Genomic DNA, 18,464 nt, shown 5'->3' with positions numbered 1-18,464 from the left:
ATTATTTAGCTCTCTTCTGAAACACTGTCTTCCTTGGTTTCTGTTTGACTTGTCGAGCACGTTGTTGCAGAATGCCGTTGTGTGGCAGGCACTGGGCTAGTCAGGTCCCAGTTATGCCAAGATGAATGCGGAGCCCGCTGCTACGGTGGTTGTGGATGCCGATAACTGAAACCCCAGCCAAAGCTGGTCTAACTGCTGGGGCCTTATTATTTCACATAACACAAGGCAGGGCAGTTTCAGGGCTGCGGATTCAGCCACTCCTGCTTGACTCTTCTTTGCTTGTCTTGGCGTTTACTTTATGATCTCAAGACAGGTGTGGAGTCCCAGGCATTTGTTGTCTGCAGCAAGAGGATCATTTCTACCTGGTCGTGTGTGTGTGTGTGTGTGTGTGTGTGTAAACTCCCCAGAAGCACTCAGAGTGTGTGTGTGTGTGTGTGTGTGTGTGTGTGTGTGTGTGTGTAAACTCCCCAGAAGCACTCAGCACCTCGATATGACCTCCTTTGGGCTGTCATTGTGACACTGCCCATACCTAACCCTATTGCTGGCAAAGAGCACGGAATCGCTGTGGTTCCCCCTGAGGCTTCGGCACCAGCCTAACGTGGAGGGTGTCGTCCCTGAATCATTTCCTCTCTTTTGTGTCATGTATTTAATCACGCACCACATTTTCAGCTAAATTCCTCTTCCATGATAACTTCTAAGATCTCCTTGCTCTCAGCAAAGGCTCTTCCTTAGCACTCATGTATTGCTCATCTCTTTCTCTCCGCCTTTTAGCCATTATTAATGTAGCAGATTTGCCCAATTGCAAAACGCCTCTTTAAAAGTGTCAAAAAAGCAAAGCTGTCACTTTGAGGACTAAGGCGCACCTGACCCAAGCCATGGTATTTTCAGTCGCCTCGTATGTATGTGAAGGCTGGACAGTGAATAAGGAAGACTGAAGAATTGATGCCTTTGAATTATGGTGTTGGGGAAGGACTGCCAGAAGAAGGAACAAATCTGCCTTGGAAGGAGCACCACAAGAATGCTTCTTAGAAGCGAGGATGATGAAACTGTCTCGTGTACTTCAGACATATTATCAGGAAAGACCAGTCCCTGGAGAAGGGCATCATGCTTGGTAAAGCAGAGGGTCAGCAAAAAAGAGGAAGACCCTGGACAAGATGCACTGACACGGTGGCTGCAACAGTGGGCTCAAACACAGCAACGATTGTGAGGAAGGCACAGGACTGGGCGGTGTTTCATTCTATGGTACATATGGCCGCTAGGAGCCGGAACCAACACATCAGCTAACAACACTTTGTGATAATGGAGTCCCTGGGTGGAAGAAACCGTTAAGTGCTCTACTACTAGCTGAAAGGTTAGTGGTTCAGTCCCACCCAGACAGGCCTGGCGATCTGCTTCCGAAAGGTCACAACCTTGAAAACCCTGTGGAGCACAGTTCTGCTCTGCACACATGCAGTTGCCGTGAGTTGGAATTGCCTTGATGGCAGTTAACAACAACAACAAAACCTGTGATACTGTTCGTATTGCCATACTGTTACTTATCCCCTTGGTTTTCTTCTTGCTTGTCTTGTAAGCTCCTTGACTTTTTTTACTTCTGTTCTCCCTACAGTACTGAGCCCTGTACCTTACACAAAGTAGGGTTTCACTGCTTATGACGTAGATGGAGTTTCTCCTTCTAAACGTCTCTCATTTCCATGCTTTCTTCTCCATTTCCAACCTGGTTATACTTGTCCAGGACCTGGTCACCATATAACCTCCAGAGCTGCCGTCTTCACAGGTGACCTTGAAGGGGTCACTGTTTGGTTAGTGTCTACTGCATTTGCTTCTGAGCCATTCAGCTCAGTTTCTCAGTCCATCTGTCCCGATCTCCTCTAACATTGGTCCATCTGATGTAACCAGTCATTGGTCTCTTGCTCCTGTACACATCGTTTCCAGCTTATCTGGCCTCTCTGTTTTCATTCATTGCCCTTTTACGCAGAATTCTTCTCTTTACCCAGAATCCTCCCTTTTGTCTTTGCCCAATTGTTGTTCATCAGCCCTTCAAGGTATAACTCATACCGTATTGTCTTCTCTCATTGGTCTCCCCTGCTCTGAAGGTTTTGGGAACCAGACAGATTTAAGAGTTAGATTCCAAACTTGGACACTTAGCTGCTGCCTCCTTTGTAGTTGTACTGTGAGACCAAAATGATTTAGTCTGTGGTTGAGTACCTGCAGTTTCTTTCCTTTTTCCCTTCAGTAATATTTAGGATTTTTTTTTTTAACCTGGTTTTAAGTTTCCCAGAAAGGTACGATTGATATGCTCATTCATTTAGCAAGTATGTGCTGAGCCAGCCACTGTTTAGTGTACATGCGTGAACAGAACAAACTTACCTTCCATGAAATGCACCCTACATCTTACCCCCTTTACGTTAGTGGAAGTCTTTCTGTTGACTTCATATGCCGACAGAGAGGTGAGTCGACCAGGAACAGTGTGACCAGCGGTGGAACAGACTTACTCTGTCCTTTCCCTTAGCTCTTTTGAAACATTTCTGTGTCTTTGAGGAACTGGAGTGGTATTGACTAAGCTGATTTTATTTTATATTTTAATTCTACATAGATGCACAAATATCCACGTTTTGTCTTTTTCAGCGGTGAAAGTGGGGCGGGTAAGACCGAAAGCACTAAGTTGATCCTCAAGTTTTTATCAGTCATCAGTCAGCAGTCTTTGGAATTGTCCTTAAAGGAGAAGACATCCTGTGTTGAACAAGCTATTCTTGAAAGCAGGTATGTCTTTATCATTTTTCTTATTTCCAGCCAATAGGATTCACTTCCTCCATGATCTGGCTTTTTTAAGGAAGAGTTCAAATTAGTCTCTTTTCTTTTTTTCTTGACTCCTGTTTTACAATAAAATGTCCTGAGATGCACGTAGCAATTTCTGATAACGTCAGCCACATGCCCCCTGGCTGAAGCTGCTCCTGAGCCTCCATCATGGCGCCAGGCCTGAGCTGAAGATGGAGTGATGCCAAAGAATGTTCTGTAACCTTCTTCCTACTGAGAGCCCTTGACTCCAGCCTCACGGGGTTGTGAAGGGCCTGGGTTAGATAAGGGAAGACTATTGAAGTTTGTGGAAAAGAATAAAGTTGATGAGGTCTGTGGAGGCTTTGTGATGGGGAGAAATTTCACCTGCCAATCACATGTACAAGAGGGCTTAGCAAGGAGATGAACAGGGCCGCCTTCTTCAGCTGTTTGGAGGCTCAAAACAAGCAGAAGGGGAAATGATAATAGCGTTTTTGTAGCCTGTCATGTGGCAGAAAACCAGTGATACCTTCTATGGCAATGAGCCTCGGAACTTTGAAAGAGGGCTGTATGGTGAGGTATCATCTGAAGTTTTATTTCAAATATGTGATTGCCCAATATCTCATTTGTGCCTTATTGGATTTTAGAGCTGATAGAAACTTGAGAGATCCTGTTATTTAGAGATGAGTCCAGGGTTCGGGAAACTACAGCCTGCTGCCCAAATCCTACAGTCTAGTTTTTTAAATAAAACTTTATTGGAACACAGCCGTGATAGTTTGTTTACATGTTGTGAACAGTGCCACAGTTGAGTAGTTGCAACAAAGGCTGTGTGGCCCGCAGAGCCTAAATTGTTTACTGTCTGATCCTTTATAGAGAAGATCTGCCAAGCTCTGATCTAGTCTGACACCATTTTACAGTTGGAGAAGATCCAAAGAAGTTATAAATGGCTTGCCCCAAAGGCATACAATGAATTGGTGAAATTTCCAGAACTAGAACTTTTTTGGTTTTTAGAGTATGAGTGAGTTAGGGGCGTTTTTCTGTGTAATTCCTGGCTTGGTGTATAAACACAAGCTAATTTCACAGAGGTGAACCATTGTGGTCTCTAATGCTGCCTAGCATCCTTCGGCAGGATAACCTACTGTAAGACCCTTACTCATTCAGAATGGATATGCATTAAAAACCCATTTCAGCAAGTATTTTGAAAATATATCTCAACTCCCATAGGTCTGACTGGTTTCAGATTTCTCTTACAATGGAATGTTTTGCCGTTTGTGAGAAGCACTTACTGTTTGTCTGTCTGCCCTCATTAACACACTCTCCTCCCCTCTCTCACAGCCCCATCATGGAAGCTTTCGGCAATGCCAAGACGGTGTACAACAGCAACTCCAGTCGCTTCGGGAAGTTTATTCAGCTGAACATCTGCCAGAAGGGAAATATTCAGGGCGGGAGAATTGTAGATTGTATCCTGTTTGATTTGGTTTTTGTCGATGGCCTGTGGCTCCGAATATGTTCTTGCTAATCATAAATAAGACAGAAAAAGAACATGAAACGTTTCTTTCTCTGGTTCTCAGTAGTGATTGCTCTGCTATTACTGTGCCTGGCCCTTGAATTATTCCACGACCTAAAGAACAGGCTTTCTTTTGGAAATCTCTAATATCATGTCCATAATCCAAAAAATTAGATTTATCACCAGACAGCAGATTGAACGACATGAACGGTTTGAAGTCCATTCTGTCAAATCCTCTGGCCCCTGATAGGTTCCAGCATGGGTCATGTTTAGAACTGGGTTTAGATGAAATCCTCTGTTCAGTTTGCTTGTCTTTTGGCACCTGAAGTCTCAGCATCAAAGGCACGGGGGCTGTAATGATTTGAGTATCGAAGAAGAAAAAATTAAAGACAAATTGAGCATGTCAGGTCCTTGTTTTTTTCCTTGACTTGCCATTGCTTTTCACATGAAGATTTATTAGAAAAAGTAAGTAAACATGATTTAATTCACATCTTCTTCCCTGACAACAGTTTTCCAAAATTATTGGTTTGTGCCAATTAAGCCAAGGAAACGTCTCTGAGTGTAAATATGATTTATCTTCACAGAACCGAGTAGTGAGGCAGAATTCTGGGGAAAGGAATTATCACATATTCTATGCACTGCTGGCAGGGCTAGGAGATGGAGAGAGAGGTGAGTGGGTAACCGCGGAGAAACACGTGTTAGCAACTTGTTGACTATTTAACAAAAGCACTGGGTAGCAGAAGACAGTCCACCAATCGAAGTGAAGTGTATCTGTGGGAGTACCAAAAGGCAGTTCAGTTTAGAATCAAGTCACCTAGAGAGAGAATCATCAATAGAGAAGTCTTGAATGTTTTGTGTGCTTGCTTTTGGAGTCTTGGTACATTTCTGATTTAAAAGATATTTGTGAAGCATATAAAATATATGGCAACTGGCGTTAACTTTAAGCCATGCAGAAGTAAAGCTAATTTCTAAACATTTGATTTTTAGAAGAAAATGATAAAATTGTATTCACACCAATTACTTTTTTTCAGTGATATTTTCCAGCATTCCATTTAGTTTGATTTTAAATTCTTTCTATTTTCCTTAGATGATGATTAAAGGAGAATGCTGTTATCTTAATTAAGGACAGTAAGGGGTATCGAATTATTTATGTACTCTATTTTTGTAATACATAAGGTGACAACTCTTTGGATTTTGTTTTATCTTGGACTGCTGAGTGTCAGTGTTATCCCTTTTTTTTTTTCTTTTTCTAGAAGAGTTTTATTTATCTATCCCAGAAAACTACCACTACTTGAATCAGTCTGGATGTATAGAAGACAAGACCATCAATGATCAGGAATCCTTTAAGGAAGTTATTGTAAGTTACTTTCTTATCTTTCCCTTCTTGGGAGTGGCCGATTTCACTTCTCATTTCCAAATAAAAATAAAAACAGAAGTAATTATGTTTGCACCCATATGTAAAAACAGGTAGCTCCTTCTTGTGCTTGGTAAAGAATCAACAGGCTGAAATGGAATTCAAGGACTCTTTTTGTTACAAAAATATTTTTAGTGTCTGTGTCGGTCAAGACAGATGGGTGGCTTACTTGAAACGGCATGTTCAGAACGTGTACCTTCCCCCTCCAAAATAAACAAAACAAAACAGTCCTAGGCTTCACACTGGGGTAAGCAGATCCCCCATTTTTTGAGCTTACAATTAGGATTACTTTTAAAAGAGGGCTCCATGGCCAAAAACAAATCCATCAGCCATTGGAGCAGGCGGCCATTAGGATATCGTCCAGCTCTCATAGCCTAATTCTAATAAGAAATTCTAATTACGTGATGAAAAATAGACATCTTAAGATTTCCAATATGGAGATGTTGTGTTCTTTCTCAGTTGTTGAACAAAACAAGGACTTTGTTACAAGGTGACCTCATTTAAGAAACGTGGTCATCTAGCATTACGAGTAGACCACCTGATTGAGTCTGACCAGCGCATGTCATCAGCGTGGACTCAATCCTTTGAATAATTAGATACAGTGGATTAGGATTAATTCATCATCATTCTAATCACCCTAAAGGCAGATAACATGTATTGAGCACTGACTATATGAACTTTACATGAAATAGCTGTTGCTTATAACAACCCTGAGCTATGGCTTTCCCCATCCTAAGACACGAGAGGTTGGTGACCAGCCTAACTTTACACTCACCTGGTAGTGCCGGTATCCAAATGCAGCCTAACTCCAAAACTTAGACTGTTAACCATGAAGCAGGTGCTACCTCTTTGCTGCACACTCTGGATTTTTCTTTCCTAGGGAGCTACTGTAAACCCTTGTGGCATAGTGGTTAAGTACTACGGCTGCTAACCAAAGGGTCGACAGTTCAAATCCTCCTGGCGCTCCTTGGAAACTCTATGGGGCAGTTCTGCTCTGTCCTGTAGGGTTGCTATGAGTCAGAATCGACTCAACGGCAGTGGGTTTGGTTTGGTTTGGTTAGGGTGTTACTGAAAATAGCTCTCTGTTTGGTATTCCCTTCTACTCTTCCAGATTGTTCACAAGAATGCCTTGTGAAATAGCATCAAAGTACTTTTTAATGGCTGTAGATCACAGATCGTTTCCCCATTTATGGTGTAGGTAGCCGTGTGTTGAAGATGAAATGAAAAACAGAGCAGGCTGTAATTTCATGTTTCTCTTCCCCTCAGCCTTCCTTTTAAAAGATGGCAGACTGCCCTTTATAAAGCAGAGGGTTTTTCTCATCATCTATCATTTCTTTAAAAAAAAAAAAAAAAATTCTTTTAGCTGTTAACAAAAGGTCCTCTGTCAACAGCACCTTTTGGTGTGTCCTCTGGGATGTGTGGCAATTAAGCCCTGCAAATTGCATGTTATAAAATGTTTTCAAAGAATTTTAAATTACCCTTCCAATTTTTTTAATGATTTATTTTTTGTTGTGGTTATTGAGAATACACAGCAGAACATACACCAATTCAACGGTTTCTGTGTGTCCAATTCAGTGACATTGGTTATATTCTTTAGGTTGTACAGCCATTCTCACCCTCACTTTCTGAGTTTTTCCTCCCACATTAACATAAACTCACTGCCCCCTAAGTTTCTAATCTTTCCAGTTACTGTTGTCAGTTTGATGCCATGTAGATAGATCTTGAAATGGCACAATGCTCAAGGAAGGCATTCTTTGCCAGGTACACTAAACTATTTGGTTTTAAGAAGACTTCAGGGGATAATTTTGGTTTAAGGTTTAAAGATTATCTCTGGGTAATAGTTTTGGGGGTTTATCCAGCCTCCATGACTTCAGAATGCCTGTATTCCATGAGAATTTAAAATTCTGTTATATATTTTCTCCCTTTTGATCAAGATTCCTCTGTAGAATCTTTGATCTAAACATTCAGTATTGGTGGCTGGGCACCATCCAGTTCTTCTGGTCTCGTGGCAAAGGAGGCGGTTGTTTATGGAGGCAGTTAGCCACGTACTCCATTTCTTCCTCCTGTTCCTGACTCTCCTTCTTCCTCTGTTGCTTCAGGCGAGTAGGAGCCAATTGTTGTGCCTTGGATAGTTACTTGCAAGCTTTTAAGACGCCAAGCACAACTCAAGGAACTAGGAGATAGAACAGAAGCACTAATTAGGCCAATTAACTGGGATGTCCCATGAAACTCTGACCCTACACCTCCAACCAAGAAACCAGATCCCTGTGAGGTGTTTGATTATGTATAAGCAACCTCAGCAGTTGCTCTTTTTTGTTGCTGTAAATGTATCAGGCAGCTTTTGCCAGTTCAACTTTTTAGAGGTGTACAGCTTACTGTCAGCACTTACAATAATTGGCTGTGCAGTTCTACGCTTGTTGTTGTTGTTAGGTGCCATCGAGTCAGTTCTGACTCATAGCGACCCTGTGCACAACAGAACAAAATACTGCCTGGTCCTGTACCATGCTCACAATCGTTGTTATGCTTGAGCCCATTGTGGCAGCCACTGTGTCAATCCATCTCATTAAGGGTCCTCCTCTCTTTTGTTGACACTGTACTTCACCAAGCATGATGCCCTTCTCCAGGGACTGATCTCTTGACAACATGTCTGAAGTATGTAAGACGTAGTGTCGCCATCCTTGCTTCTAAGGAACATTCTAGTTGTACTTTTTCCAAGACAGATTCATTCATTCTTTTGGCAGTCTGTCTGTTTGTTCTTTTGGCAGTATATTCAATATTCTTCTCCAGCACCCCAATTCAGAGGCATCAGTTCTTTGGTCTTCCTTGTCCAGCTTTCACATGCTTATGATGCTACTGAAAATACCACGGCTTGGGTCAGGTGCACCTTAATCTTTGGGGTGACATCTTTGCTTTTCAATACTTTAAAGAAGGTCTTTTGCAGCAGATGTGCCCAATGCAATGCGTCTTTTGATTTCTTGACTGCTGCTTCCGTGGCTGTTGAAGTTCTACCCTTAATGAAGGCAATTTTTCCATCGCTATGAATTGAAATTGACTTGACAGCAGTGGGGTTTTGTTTTTTTTTTAAAGAGAAAGCCAACGTTGCATAAGCAGTAACCCCCCCTCCTTTCCCTCTCCTTCCTATCCTCCCCAATTTTGTTATGTCCTAGACTTCTCTCAAGGAACTCTGGTGGTGCAGTGGTTAAGCGCTCAACTGTTAACTGAAAGGTGGGTGATTCAAACCCACCAGCCAATCTGTGGGAGAAGGACGTGGCAGCCTGCTTCCATAAAGGTTTACAGCCTTGGAAACCCTGTGGGACTGTTCTGCTGTGTGCTGTAGGGTTACTGAGTCAGAACCCACTCTATGGCCAAGGGGGAAAGAAAGACTTCTTACTACTCAAAATTTCTCCATTCACAATTTATTATTGCCTTTGCTGAAAAGATCATGTGGTGTAGACTATATATGGAAACTCATCTTCGATGAGTTGAGAAAAGGAAGGCTAGTCTCGGGATTTGTCTTGTTACCTGCTTAAAGCTAAAGAACAGTGCTTTGTGTGAAAAGGCCTTTGCTCATGGTGACACCCCTTGTTGAGCCAAATCCGAGTTCCCCTTGACTAATCCACCAATTCACCCCCTGACCACTAGGGTGCGCATGACAGCCAGGGATCCCTTTCCCTGGAAGCGATGAGAAATTACTCTGCTGAGGTTCCTCTGTTTTCTTCTCCAGTTCTGAACTTACTAGCTACAAGTAACCATTTGAAGTTTGGCCTATTTTCAGTGAAGGCTAGTTGCTTTTTCTTTTGGGGGAGAGTGGGGAGATAATACATTTTGGCATTTGAAATCTGGTCTTATTACTAAAGGATATGTCATCTAGGAAAGAGGAAAAATTTATACATGAAATTGTTATAATAAATGTATACAGCCAACTTATATACTATTCGTAGATCCTTAAACATGTATTTTGCAATTATGTATTTGTTTTGGTGTTGGCCTACCAGGGATTTTGATTAAAGCTTAGCTGTTTATTAAAATCAGAAATGTGATATTTTTGCTGTCATTATATAATCTTGCTCTGGTGGCTCAGTGGCTAAGAGCTGCGGCTGTTAACCAAAAGGTCAGCAGTTCGAATCCACCAGCTGCTCCTTGGAAACCCTACGGGGCAGTCCTACTCTGTCCTCTAGGGTCACTAAAAGGTCACTAGGAGCTGGAATAGACGCGACAGCAGCGGGTTTGGTTTTTTGTTTCTAGAAACTCTAAGCAATGCAGTAAGAAAGAAAGAAAAATAACATGCAACTTTTCTGAAAGAAGGAGGAAAAATATTCTTTACCATAAAAAATAAGATCGTCTCTCCTCAAACCAATCAGGATCACGAATTGAGAAAAACTTTAAATAACTTATATCCATGAAATAAGACCCATTACAGCAAGCAAAAAACATGCTGAAGTATATTTAATAATATGGAAAAAAAAATGAAAAAGGTAGGATGTCCTTGTGTGCCATCAAGTCAATTCCAACCCATAGTGACCCTGTATCACAGAGTAGAACTGCCCCGTAGGGTTTCCAAGGCGGTAAATCTTAACAGAAGCAGATTGCCACATCTTTCTCCTGTGGAGCGGCTGGTGGATTGGAACCACCGACCTTTCAGTTAGCAGCCTGGCGCTTAACTGCTATGCTACCAGGACTCCTTTAGAGACAGTAAACTATGCCAAATTCCATAGCCATTTTTTAATACAGCCTTCCAAGTTGCATTATAAATAGCTCAGTCAGGATGAAAAGCCATTTCAAGTCAATAGTAATGACCGATTTTTTTTTTTTTTGGTCTGTATTTGACCCACCTGTATGGTGGCTGATGAAATGTGTGCCAGGTAACAAGGGTCTTTGATGAGTGACATTCTGTCCATTCTCTTACTCTACAAATATTGCATGTTTACAGTGTGCCTGGGCTGGGGTTGGGCTATAGTCCTAGGAGCTTGGACCCACTCGTGACCACATGGACGTTCCCGGGTTTGCGCACGGGTTTTCTGTTGGTTTGTTTACAAACAATTTATTATTTTTAATTATAGAATAGCGGGAAGCCCAAGGGCCGTGCCTGTGGCCCCTTGGTGGCAGGTCTTCCCAGCCTATGCGTATTTATAAATGCCCTTTTTAAACCCCAGGATCACACGGTACACGTGACCTTTTTGGAACATTCTCACGGTTGCAGAGTATAGTATAAAACTATGTGGAGCGTTTTTAGCAAAACACTCATTTACAATGTAAGCTTCCTTGCAATTCGTCTTTTAGCTCACTGTTGCAAAATCACTGCAACCGGAGTGACTGGTGGCTCCTGCTACCCGTTTATGTGAACTTCTAACATGTTGGTCGGTATAAACTCTTTGGAGCAAGGCCTTTCTCAAATGGGAGCAGTGGCTGTGAACTTGACCTAGCCCCTTTCTGCACACCCCCAGGCTGCCTGTGGGCCCCCCATGTATACCCATGGGTGTTTAATGACATGCGCCTGTGTGTATTATGAGCCAATTCGTTCATCATGAGTCAGATTTTACTGAGGTTTAAAGGACTTACTTTGTACTTTAGTTTTGCCAAACTTGGAAACATTTGTCTTTTTTAGCCTTTGAAAACCTGGAGTATAAGTGTATCTTATATTATTACAACACAACTTTACATGATTTAATATAACCTAACAATTTTTTTTAACATTACATACGTAATATGAATATATCAAATTGCTTATTATTTATAATTTCCTGTGTCCAGAATAGCCTCCCCTTCCTCCATTTCAGCTACACGTGATGTTCAAGATTCACCTGAGCTCCCTTTCTCTTCTCCAGTTACACTTCCCTGCCCCACACCTGACTGTCTGAGACACTTACTGAATGTAACACGTACCTTTTGGCAGCTGTTGTTAGCTGCGGTCAAGCTGACCCCTGACTCAGGGAGACCCCATGCACAATGAGATTGAATGGTTGTGATTCGTAGGGTTTTCACTGACTGATTTTTAGAAGTGGATTGCCAGGTCTTTCTTCCTAGCCTGGTCTTTCTTCCTAGCCTGTCTTAGTCCAGAAACACCCTTGATACCTGTTCAGCATCATAGCAACACACAAACCTCTACTGAAAGACAGGTGGTGGCTATGCATGGGTGCATTGGCTGGAATCAAACCCAGGTTTCCTGCATGGAAGGTGAGAATTCTACCACTGAACCAGCACTGCCCCCACCTACCCTCCTTGGCAGTGGGATACCTTAAATTTGCACCTCTTTATTTGTTTCTGGAAACCCCAGTGGCCCAGTGGTTAAGAGTTTGGCTACTAATCAGAAGGTCAGCAGTTTGAATTCACTAGGTGCTCCTTGGAAATCCTATGGGGCAGTTCTGCCCTGTCCTGTAGAGTCGCTATGAGTCGAAATCAACTCGATGGCAACGGATTGGGTCTTTTGGGTTTCATTGCTAGTGTAACGAGCTTAACTTCCTTTGCTTTTTAACAATTGAGACTGTATCATATGTTTTTCACCCCACATACGCACATTCTCAAACACCTATTTTATATTAGAGACATTTTGTACAACTTGGTGCCAGTTTATAACGAAATTGCTGTTTAGTGTTTCTGAGCTAGACTGAGAATTTCCCAGTGTTTCCAGTCTTAAGCCATGTTACTGAGAAAGTAAAATAATGATAATGCACCTCAAAGTGGCTACTCACCCCAAAGGGGTGACGATTGCTTACTAAGAAGACAGTAGGAACACAAAGACACAGTACTTGGAGGGCCTGGCTGTTTTAGCACACCTCCCACGGGGATGGTAATAATTGGTTGCAGTTATTAAATTACCCCTTTGGTATAATTACGCAATTGCCACTGATCCCTGTACGCCTGACTAATTAACTAATTCACTTAACATTAGACTTGAAAACAAAGAAGCATGAATTTATTAATATAGTAAGCACTTTTTTATTTGTGCATTTTCCTATCTTCTCCATATACCTCTTATGTATTTTAAGGAACTATACCTAGAATTTTTTTGTGGGACGTGTTTTGATCTTTTCATTCGATGTTTTTAATTTGCTACCGTAAACTTATTTTTAGATATCCTTTTTCATTTTAGTATTTTACAAAGTCCAGGGAGATGACTGAGATAGTGAGGATTTCCATGTCTGTGGTCATTCTGGGGTTAGAAGCATGTTATAAATTAGTTTTGAATATGTCTTGTAATACAGGAGGAAAAGTTTAATTACAGGGAGGAAAAACATCAGCCTTTACATTATAATTACTTCCTGGGCATAGGGTGTATTTACTTAATAATTATTTTGCTGGTATTTAATTTGGTCTTTAACACCATATTAAAAATCTGGAAAGTAAGAAATTATTCTACATTTCTAACCATATTTTTTTTGTTTTTAACTTTTGCAATAAGTCACTGATACATATCTTTAAATCGGAGTAATTATTTTCTTTTTGGCATTTCGTTTTCATCGTAAAGCTCTTGACTAATATCATTTCTTAGTCTTTGCATCAATTTCTGTGTGTACCCATGAAATGGTGGTCTTTCCACCTTTGAATAAATGATTCGTGGTCTTTTTATTTTTTATAATCAACTTTATTTAGACCTTACGTACATATAATAAGGTGTTCCTGTTTAAAGTGTACAGTCAATGAGTTTTGAATTTACACACCCACATAATTACAACCATAATCAAGATACAGGACATTTCCACTCCCTAAAAGTTCTTTTCTACCCCTTCCTAGACCATTTCTGCCGCCCTACCCAATGCATGACCCTAAGAAGCCACCGATGTGTGTTCAGTCACTGTAGTGTGAAGGAGCCCTGGTGGTGGAGTGGGTATGCACTTGGCTGCTAACTGAAAGGTTGGCAGTTGGAACCCACCAGCCACTCTGTGGGAGGAAGATGTGGCAGTCTGCTTCCATAAGATCACAGCTTTGGAAACCTTGGGGGACAGCTCTACTCTGTCCCACAGGGTCGTTGGGAGTCAGAATTGACTAAGCGACAGCGGGTTTGGTTTGGTCACTCTAGTAGAGATCTGTCTTAAATTTCATGTACCTAGAATTATACAGTATGACCTCTTCTGTGTCTAGCTTCTTGTCATCCATGTGTTGGGTGTGTCACTATCCATTCCTTTTTTATTGAGTAGTGTGTCATTGCATGTACAGCCGTTTGTTTATCCGTGCACCACTGATGGTTCCATTTTTCTTTGTAAAACTATTAACAACAACATTACAAACATGACAGAATGTAGTGTTTCTGAGCCTCCACTAACACTGTTATCAGTTTTTCAAAGTTTCTTCTCAACCGTCACACACGTTCTAATTTTTTTTAAATAATTATAGCTTCAAAAATATGATTTTTTACATAAGGTTATCATAAATATGGAGCCCTGGTGGCACAGTGGTTAAGAGCTTGGCTGCTAACCAAAAGGTCAGCAATTTGAATCCACCAGCCGCTTCTTGGAAACTCTATGGGGCAGTTCTAGTCTGTCCTATAAAGTTCCTGTGAGTCACAATCAACTCAAAGGCAATGCTTTTTTTAATCATAAATATAATTTTCTGTGTATTGTGGCTATTTGCCATCAAGTCATTTCCAAGGCATGGCGACCCCGTGTGTGCAGAGTAGAACTGCTCTATAGGGTTTTCCAGGCTGTGACCTTTTGGAAGTACATGGCCAGGCCTGTCTTCTGAGGCACCTTGGGGTGGGTTCAAACCGCCACCTTCCAGCTGGTAGTCAAGTGCATAACTATTTGTGCCACTGAGAAGCTCCTGTTTCTATATAATATTTATTATTTTCTTTAAAAAGGATATAATATTGTAACAGGTTTATTTACTATATTTGACTTATCTAATTGTAGGATAGAATTTTTTTCCTCTCTTACTCTTCTTAAGATAGCACTCAGTGAGTATTTTATAAATAAAGCATTTTTTTTTTCTACTTTCAAGGTTTTTCTTGGGACAAATGCCCGATACTGACATTAAACCCGTTGCCATGGAGTTGACCCCAATTTATAGCAACCCTATATTGACGTTATTGGATATTGAAGACTTCTGTTTTCCATTTACATCCTTAGAAAGCAGTAGAGTTGGGTGGATGATACGCTTCCAGACTTTGGATTAGATGGGCTGGCTTTGAATCTCGGTGTAACCCAGAAGGTTGTTTAATCTCTCTGAATATTCATGTTTTTGCTTTTTTCCAGATATTAAAATTATAAGAAATTTTTCTTATATGGCCTAGCACAATGCTGTCATATAATCATGGTAGTTTCCAAGATGATTATACTAATTTATAGTACCATCAACAAGTGCATAACTGTACCCATTTTGCCGATTATTCGGGTTATCATTCAGAAATTTTTTTGCTGTATTAGGACTAGCAAACTCAGATTTACTCTAATTTGCACATCTTTGAGGAAAGCATTTCTTGTGGACTTCCATTTCCTCCTATGAGAATTGCCTATTTTTATTCTTTTCTCGTGTATCTTTAAGCATGGCTATTAGTCCTTCCCTTCTAATTTTTTCAGAAATGTTTTCCTGTCTATTGTTTGACATTTTTTTTTCTGACTTTATTGTCTGCTCCTTATAAAGAAATTAAACTTTTCACATATGAAAGTTGCCAGTTGTTTCCTCTTAGAATTTCTCTTGCTGCAAAGCCCTGTACGGTTTCCTTCTTCTGGGGCTCCTGTGATCATTGTGGAGCCCTGGTGGCTCACGGGTTAAGAGCTCCACTGCTAACCAAAAGGTTGGCAGTTCAGATCCACCAGCTGCTCCTTGGAAACCCTATGGGGCAGTTCTACTCTGTCCTATAGAGTCCCTAGGGTCGCTATGAGTTGGAACCTACTTGATGGCACCTAACAACAGTGGTCATCGTAGTGATTTGGAACCCGAGTTCTCTTTGTAGCAGGTTCTCATCAGGTTTGCCAACAGTTCTGCCCTTGGTTGTTTTGTTTTGTTGTTTAGCTTTTTTTCTCACAGGAACGTGGCTCCTCAGTCACAATAGAAAATGAGTAAATCTTACAGATCAGTCAGAGAACACCTGGCTCAAGTTGTTTAGATACTTGTTGTTGTTTATTTTCCTCCAGACTTTAATATGTTAATTTCTTTTACTATCCAGAGAGAAGACACATAGGCCAAGATAAGACCTTAGAAATCCTTTGGGGAAATTAAAAATGGAGATGTGATGAATGTCTGGGGAAGACAGGTCCAGATCTATTTAGATTTTCTGTCAGTATCTGTTATAAAAGGATTGAAAGACCGTCTGATCTCTAGAGTGCCTGTTTGAGAATTTTAATCCGCCTACCTGGGACCATTGAGACAAGGCCCAGAGTTTTACGCTAGAGGAGTCTTGTGAAATGTTATCCTCCTAACCCCAAAGCTCAAAGTAACTCATAGCAAGACTATCGGACAGAGTAGAACTGCCCCATAGGGTTTCCTAGGCTGTAATCTTTACAGGAGCACATCCCCAGGTCTTTTCTCCTGCAGAGCTGGTGGTAGGCTCTCTCACTGCTGACCTTTTGGTTAGCAGCTGAGTGACTCACCATTGCGCCACCAAGGCTCCTTAGGGTCGCTGTGGTCAGAATCAACTGGACAGCACACAACAGCAACCACCTCCCAACGTTGTTATGTGTGAAAAGAATAAATGTTTCATTGTGCTTTGCTATCTGTAGGTGAAAATATTTCTTTGTCACTATTATTACTGTGACTCCCTGAGTGTAATTCTTTCGTGGTATATACATAGGAGGCTTGTACATAATTAGGCGTTTATTTTTATTCCATTGACTGAGTTATTATTATTGCACATCCTACAATTCTTTGCTATTATTTCTCTTCTTTTATAAGTGACATCGCTGGGTAGCGCAAGTGGTTAACATACTTGATTGCAAACCGAAAGGCTAAAAGTTTGAGTCCACCCAGCAGTGCCTTGGAAGAAAGGCCTGGTGATCTGCTTCTGAAAATCAGCCATGGAAAGCCTTGTGGAGCACAGTTCTACTCTGACACACGTTAGGCCTCCATGAGTCAAAGTCCGCTTGACAACTGTGTTTTGTTCTGTTTTGTGTGTACCTGTGTAAACACTTTATCTTTTTAAAAATGAGTCATTACACGTGAGACTCTGTTGGCATCTCCTGTCTGGAGGGGAGATGAGAGGACAGAGAGGGTCAGAAGCTGGCTGAGTGGACACGAAAAGAGAGAATGGAGGGAAGGAGTGTGCTGTCTCATTAGGGGGAGAGCAATTAGGAGTATATAGCAAGGTGTCTACAAATTTTTGTATGAGAGACTAACTTGATTTGTAAACTTTCATTTAAAGCACAATAAAATTTTTTTAAAAAATGAGTCATTACATATCTATTTCTTAGGTTCTTTCCTCTAGACCAACACCTAATAATTTTTTTGAGTAATGAGCATTTTTCATTGTCTTCAGTGTGAAAAGGCAACGTTCAAAAAAGGAATGCATTTATTTTCTTCTAGAAGGCAATGGGAGTAATGCAGTTCACCAAGGAGGAAGTTCGGGAAGTTTTGAGGTTGCTTGCTGGTATATTGCATCTTGGGAACATAGAATTCATCACTGCTGGTGGGGCACAGGTTTCTTTCAAAACAGGTAAACTTCCTCCCTCTCTCTTTTTTTCTGTCTTTCTCCCCCCTCCTTTTCCCCTCCTTCCCTCCCTCTCTCCCTTTCCAGGGAAGCTGTTTCCCCCTAGGAAACTTTAAATACTAAAAGCCATGTGCAACATAGAATGTTAGGGTTTATACCCTTATTCATTCTTGACACTGAGTAGTAATACAATTGAGATACTAATTTATGTTCTTTGGTTCTGCTTGAAAAAAAAATGTGATTTCATTATAATGTTATGGGGGACTAGGAATGTTGGCTCATGAAATGATTATAGGTTCTCTCACATGGCTGTATCCACAGCTGTTTCTCTGACTGTATTGTTGCTGACTTAGTGTGGGTCTCTGGAAAGCTGGGATTATAAGAATAGAGCAGAGGGTTAGGAAACGTCTAAATAAGGTTTTGTTGGAACACACCCATTCATTTATGACAGTCTGTGGCTACTTTCACACCACACCTGCAGAGTTGAGTGGGTGCAACAAAGAACCGTATGGCCTGCAAGACCTAGAACCTTTACTGAGTGATCCTTTATGGGAAAAGTTTTCTGCCCCTGGCATAGAAGGCTACAGAACTTTCACTGTATCTGATACGAAATGTCAGGTAATAAAAGGTCAAAGGGTATGAAAATTATTATTGAATGGGATGGGGGCTGTGTTCTCATTTTCACTAAGAAATTAGGGAAATGGTTCAAATAAGTGAAAATAGGAGCAACAAAGATTAGCTATAGAAAACATACTATGAGTCGGCTGACAAACTGTCTTGGTTTGCCTAAGACTTTCCTGGTTTTAGCATGAAAGTCTCATGTCCCAGGAAACTCCTCATTGTCAGGCACCACTCCATTGATTGAGTGGTGGCATGGTATAATGGTTCACTCCAGGCTGCCTGGGTTCCTAGCTCTGCCACAAGCCCTGTTTCCTTGGATAGGTTATTTATCCCCTTGGCACCAGCGACTTCTTGTCTATGAAATGTCTCAGATAAGTTGTCATGATTAAATGAGTTAAAACACATATAAAAAAAACACCTATAGCTATTGTTATAGATTGAACTGTGTCCCCCAAAAACATGTGTCAACTTGGCTAGACCATGATTCCCAGTATTGTGTGGCTGTCCACCATTTTGTGATCTGATGTGATTATCCTCATCACATCCCATGAGGGACCTCATGCCACCAAGAA

The 18,464-nt window shown here is 41.2% G+C and overlaps 1 protein-coding gene across 3 annotated transcripts in view; it reads left to right on the top strand.

Moving 5' to 3' along the window:
• The window catches only part of MYO10 (myosin X), a 281,060-nt gene that overhangs the window by 146,827 nt on the left and 115,769 nt on the right, over positions 1-18,464 (top strand). For all 3 annotated transcript variants that reach the window (XM_049861415.1, XM_049861406.1, XM_049861424.1), the window contains 6 exons: positions 2,626-2,760; positions 4,108-4,232; positions 4,731-4,744; positions 4,864-4,948; positions 5,533-5,636; positions 17,148-17,277. In XM_049861415.1, coding sequence (XP_049717372.1) covers positions 2,626-2,760; positions 4,108-4,232; positions 4,731-4,744; positions 4,864-4,948; positions 5,533-5,636; positions 17,148-17,277 — 593 coding nt within the window. The remainder of the gene's footprint in view (positions 1-2,625; positions 2,761-4,107; positions 4,233-4,730; positions 4,745-4,863; positions 4,949-5,532; positions 5,637-17,147; positions 17,278-18,464) is intronic.

The sequence above is a fragment of the Elephas maximus genome, chromosome 2, assembly GCF_024166365.1.
Source record: "Elephas maximus indicus isolate mEleMax1 chromosome 2, mEleMax1 primary haplotype, whole genome shotgun sequence".
Lineage (NCBI taxonomy): Eukaryota > Metazoa > Chordata > Mammalia > Proboscidea > Elephantidae > Elephas > Elephas maximus.
Note: the sequence above shows the minus strand (reverse complement) of the source record. Positions and strands in the feature narration are given on the sequence as shown.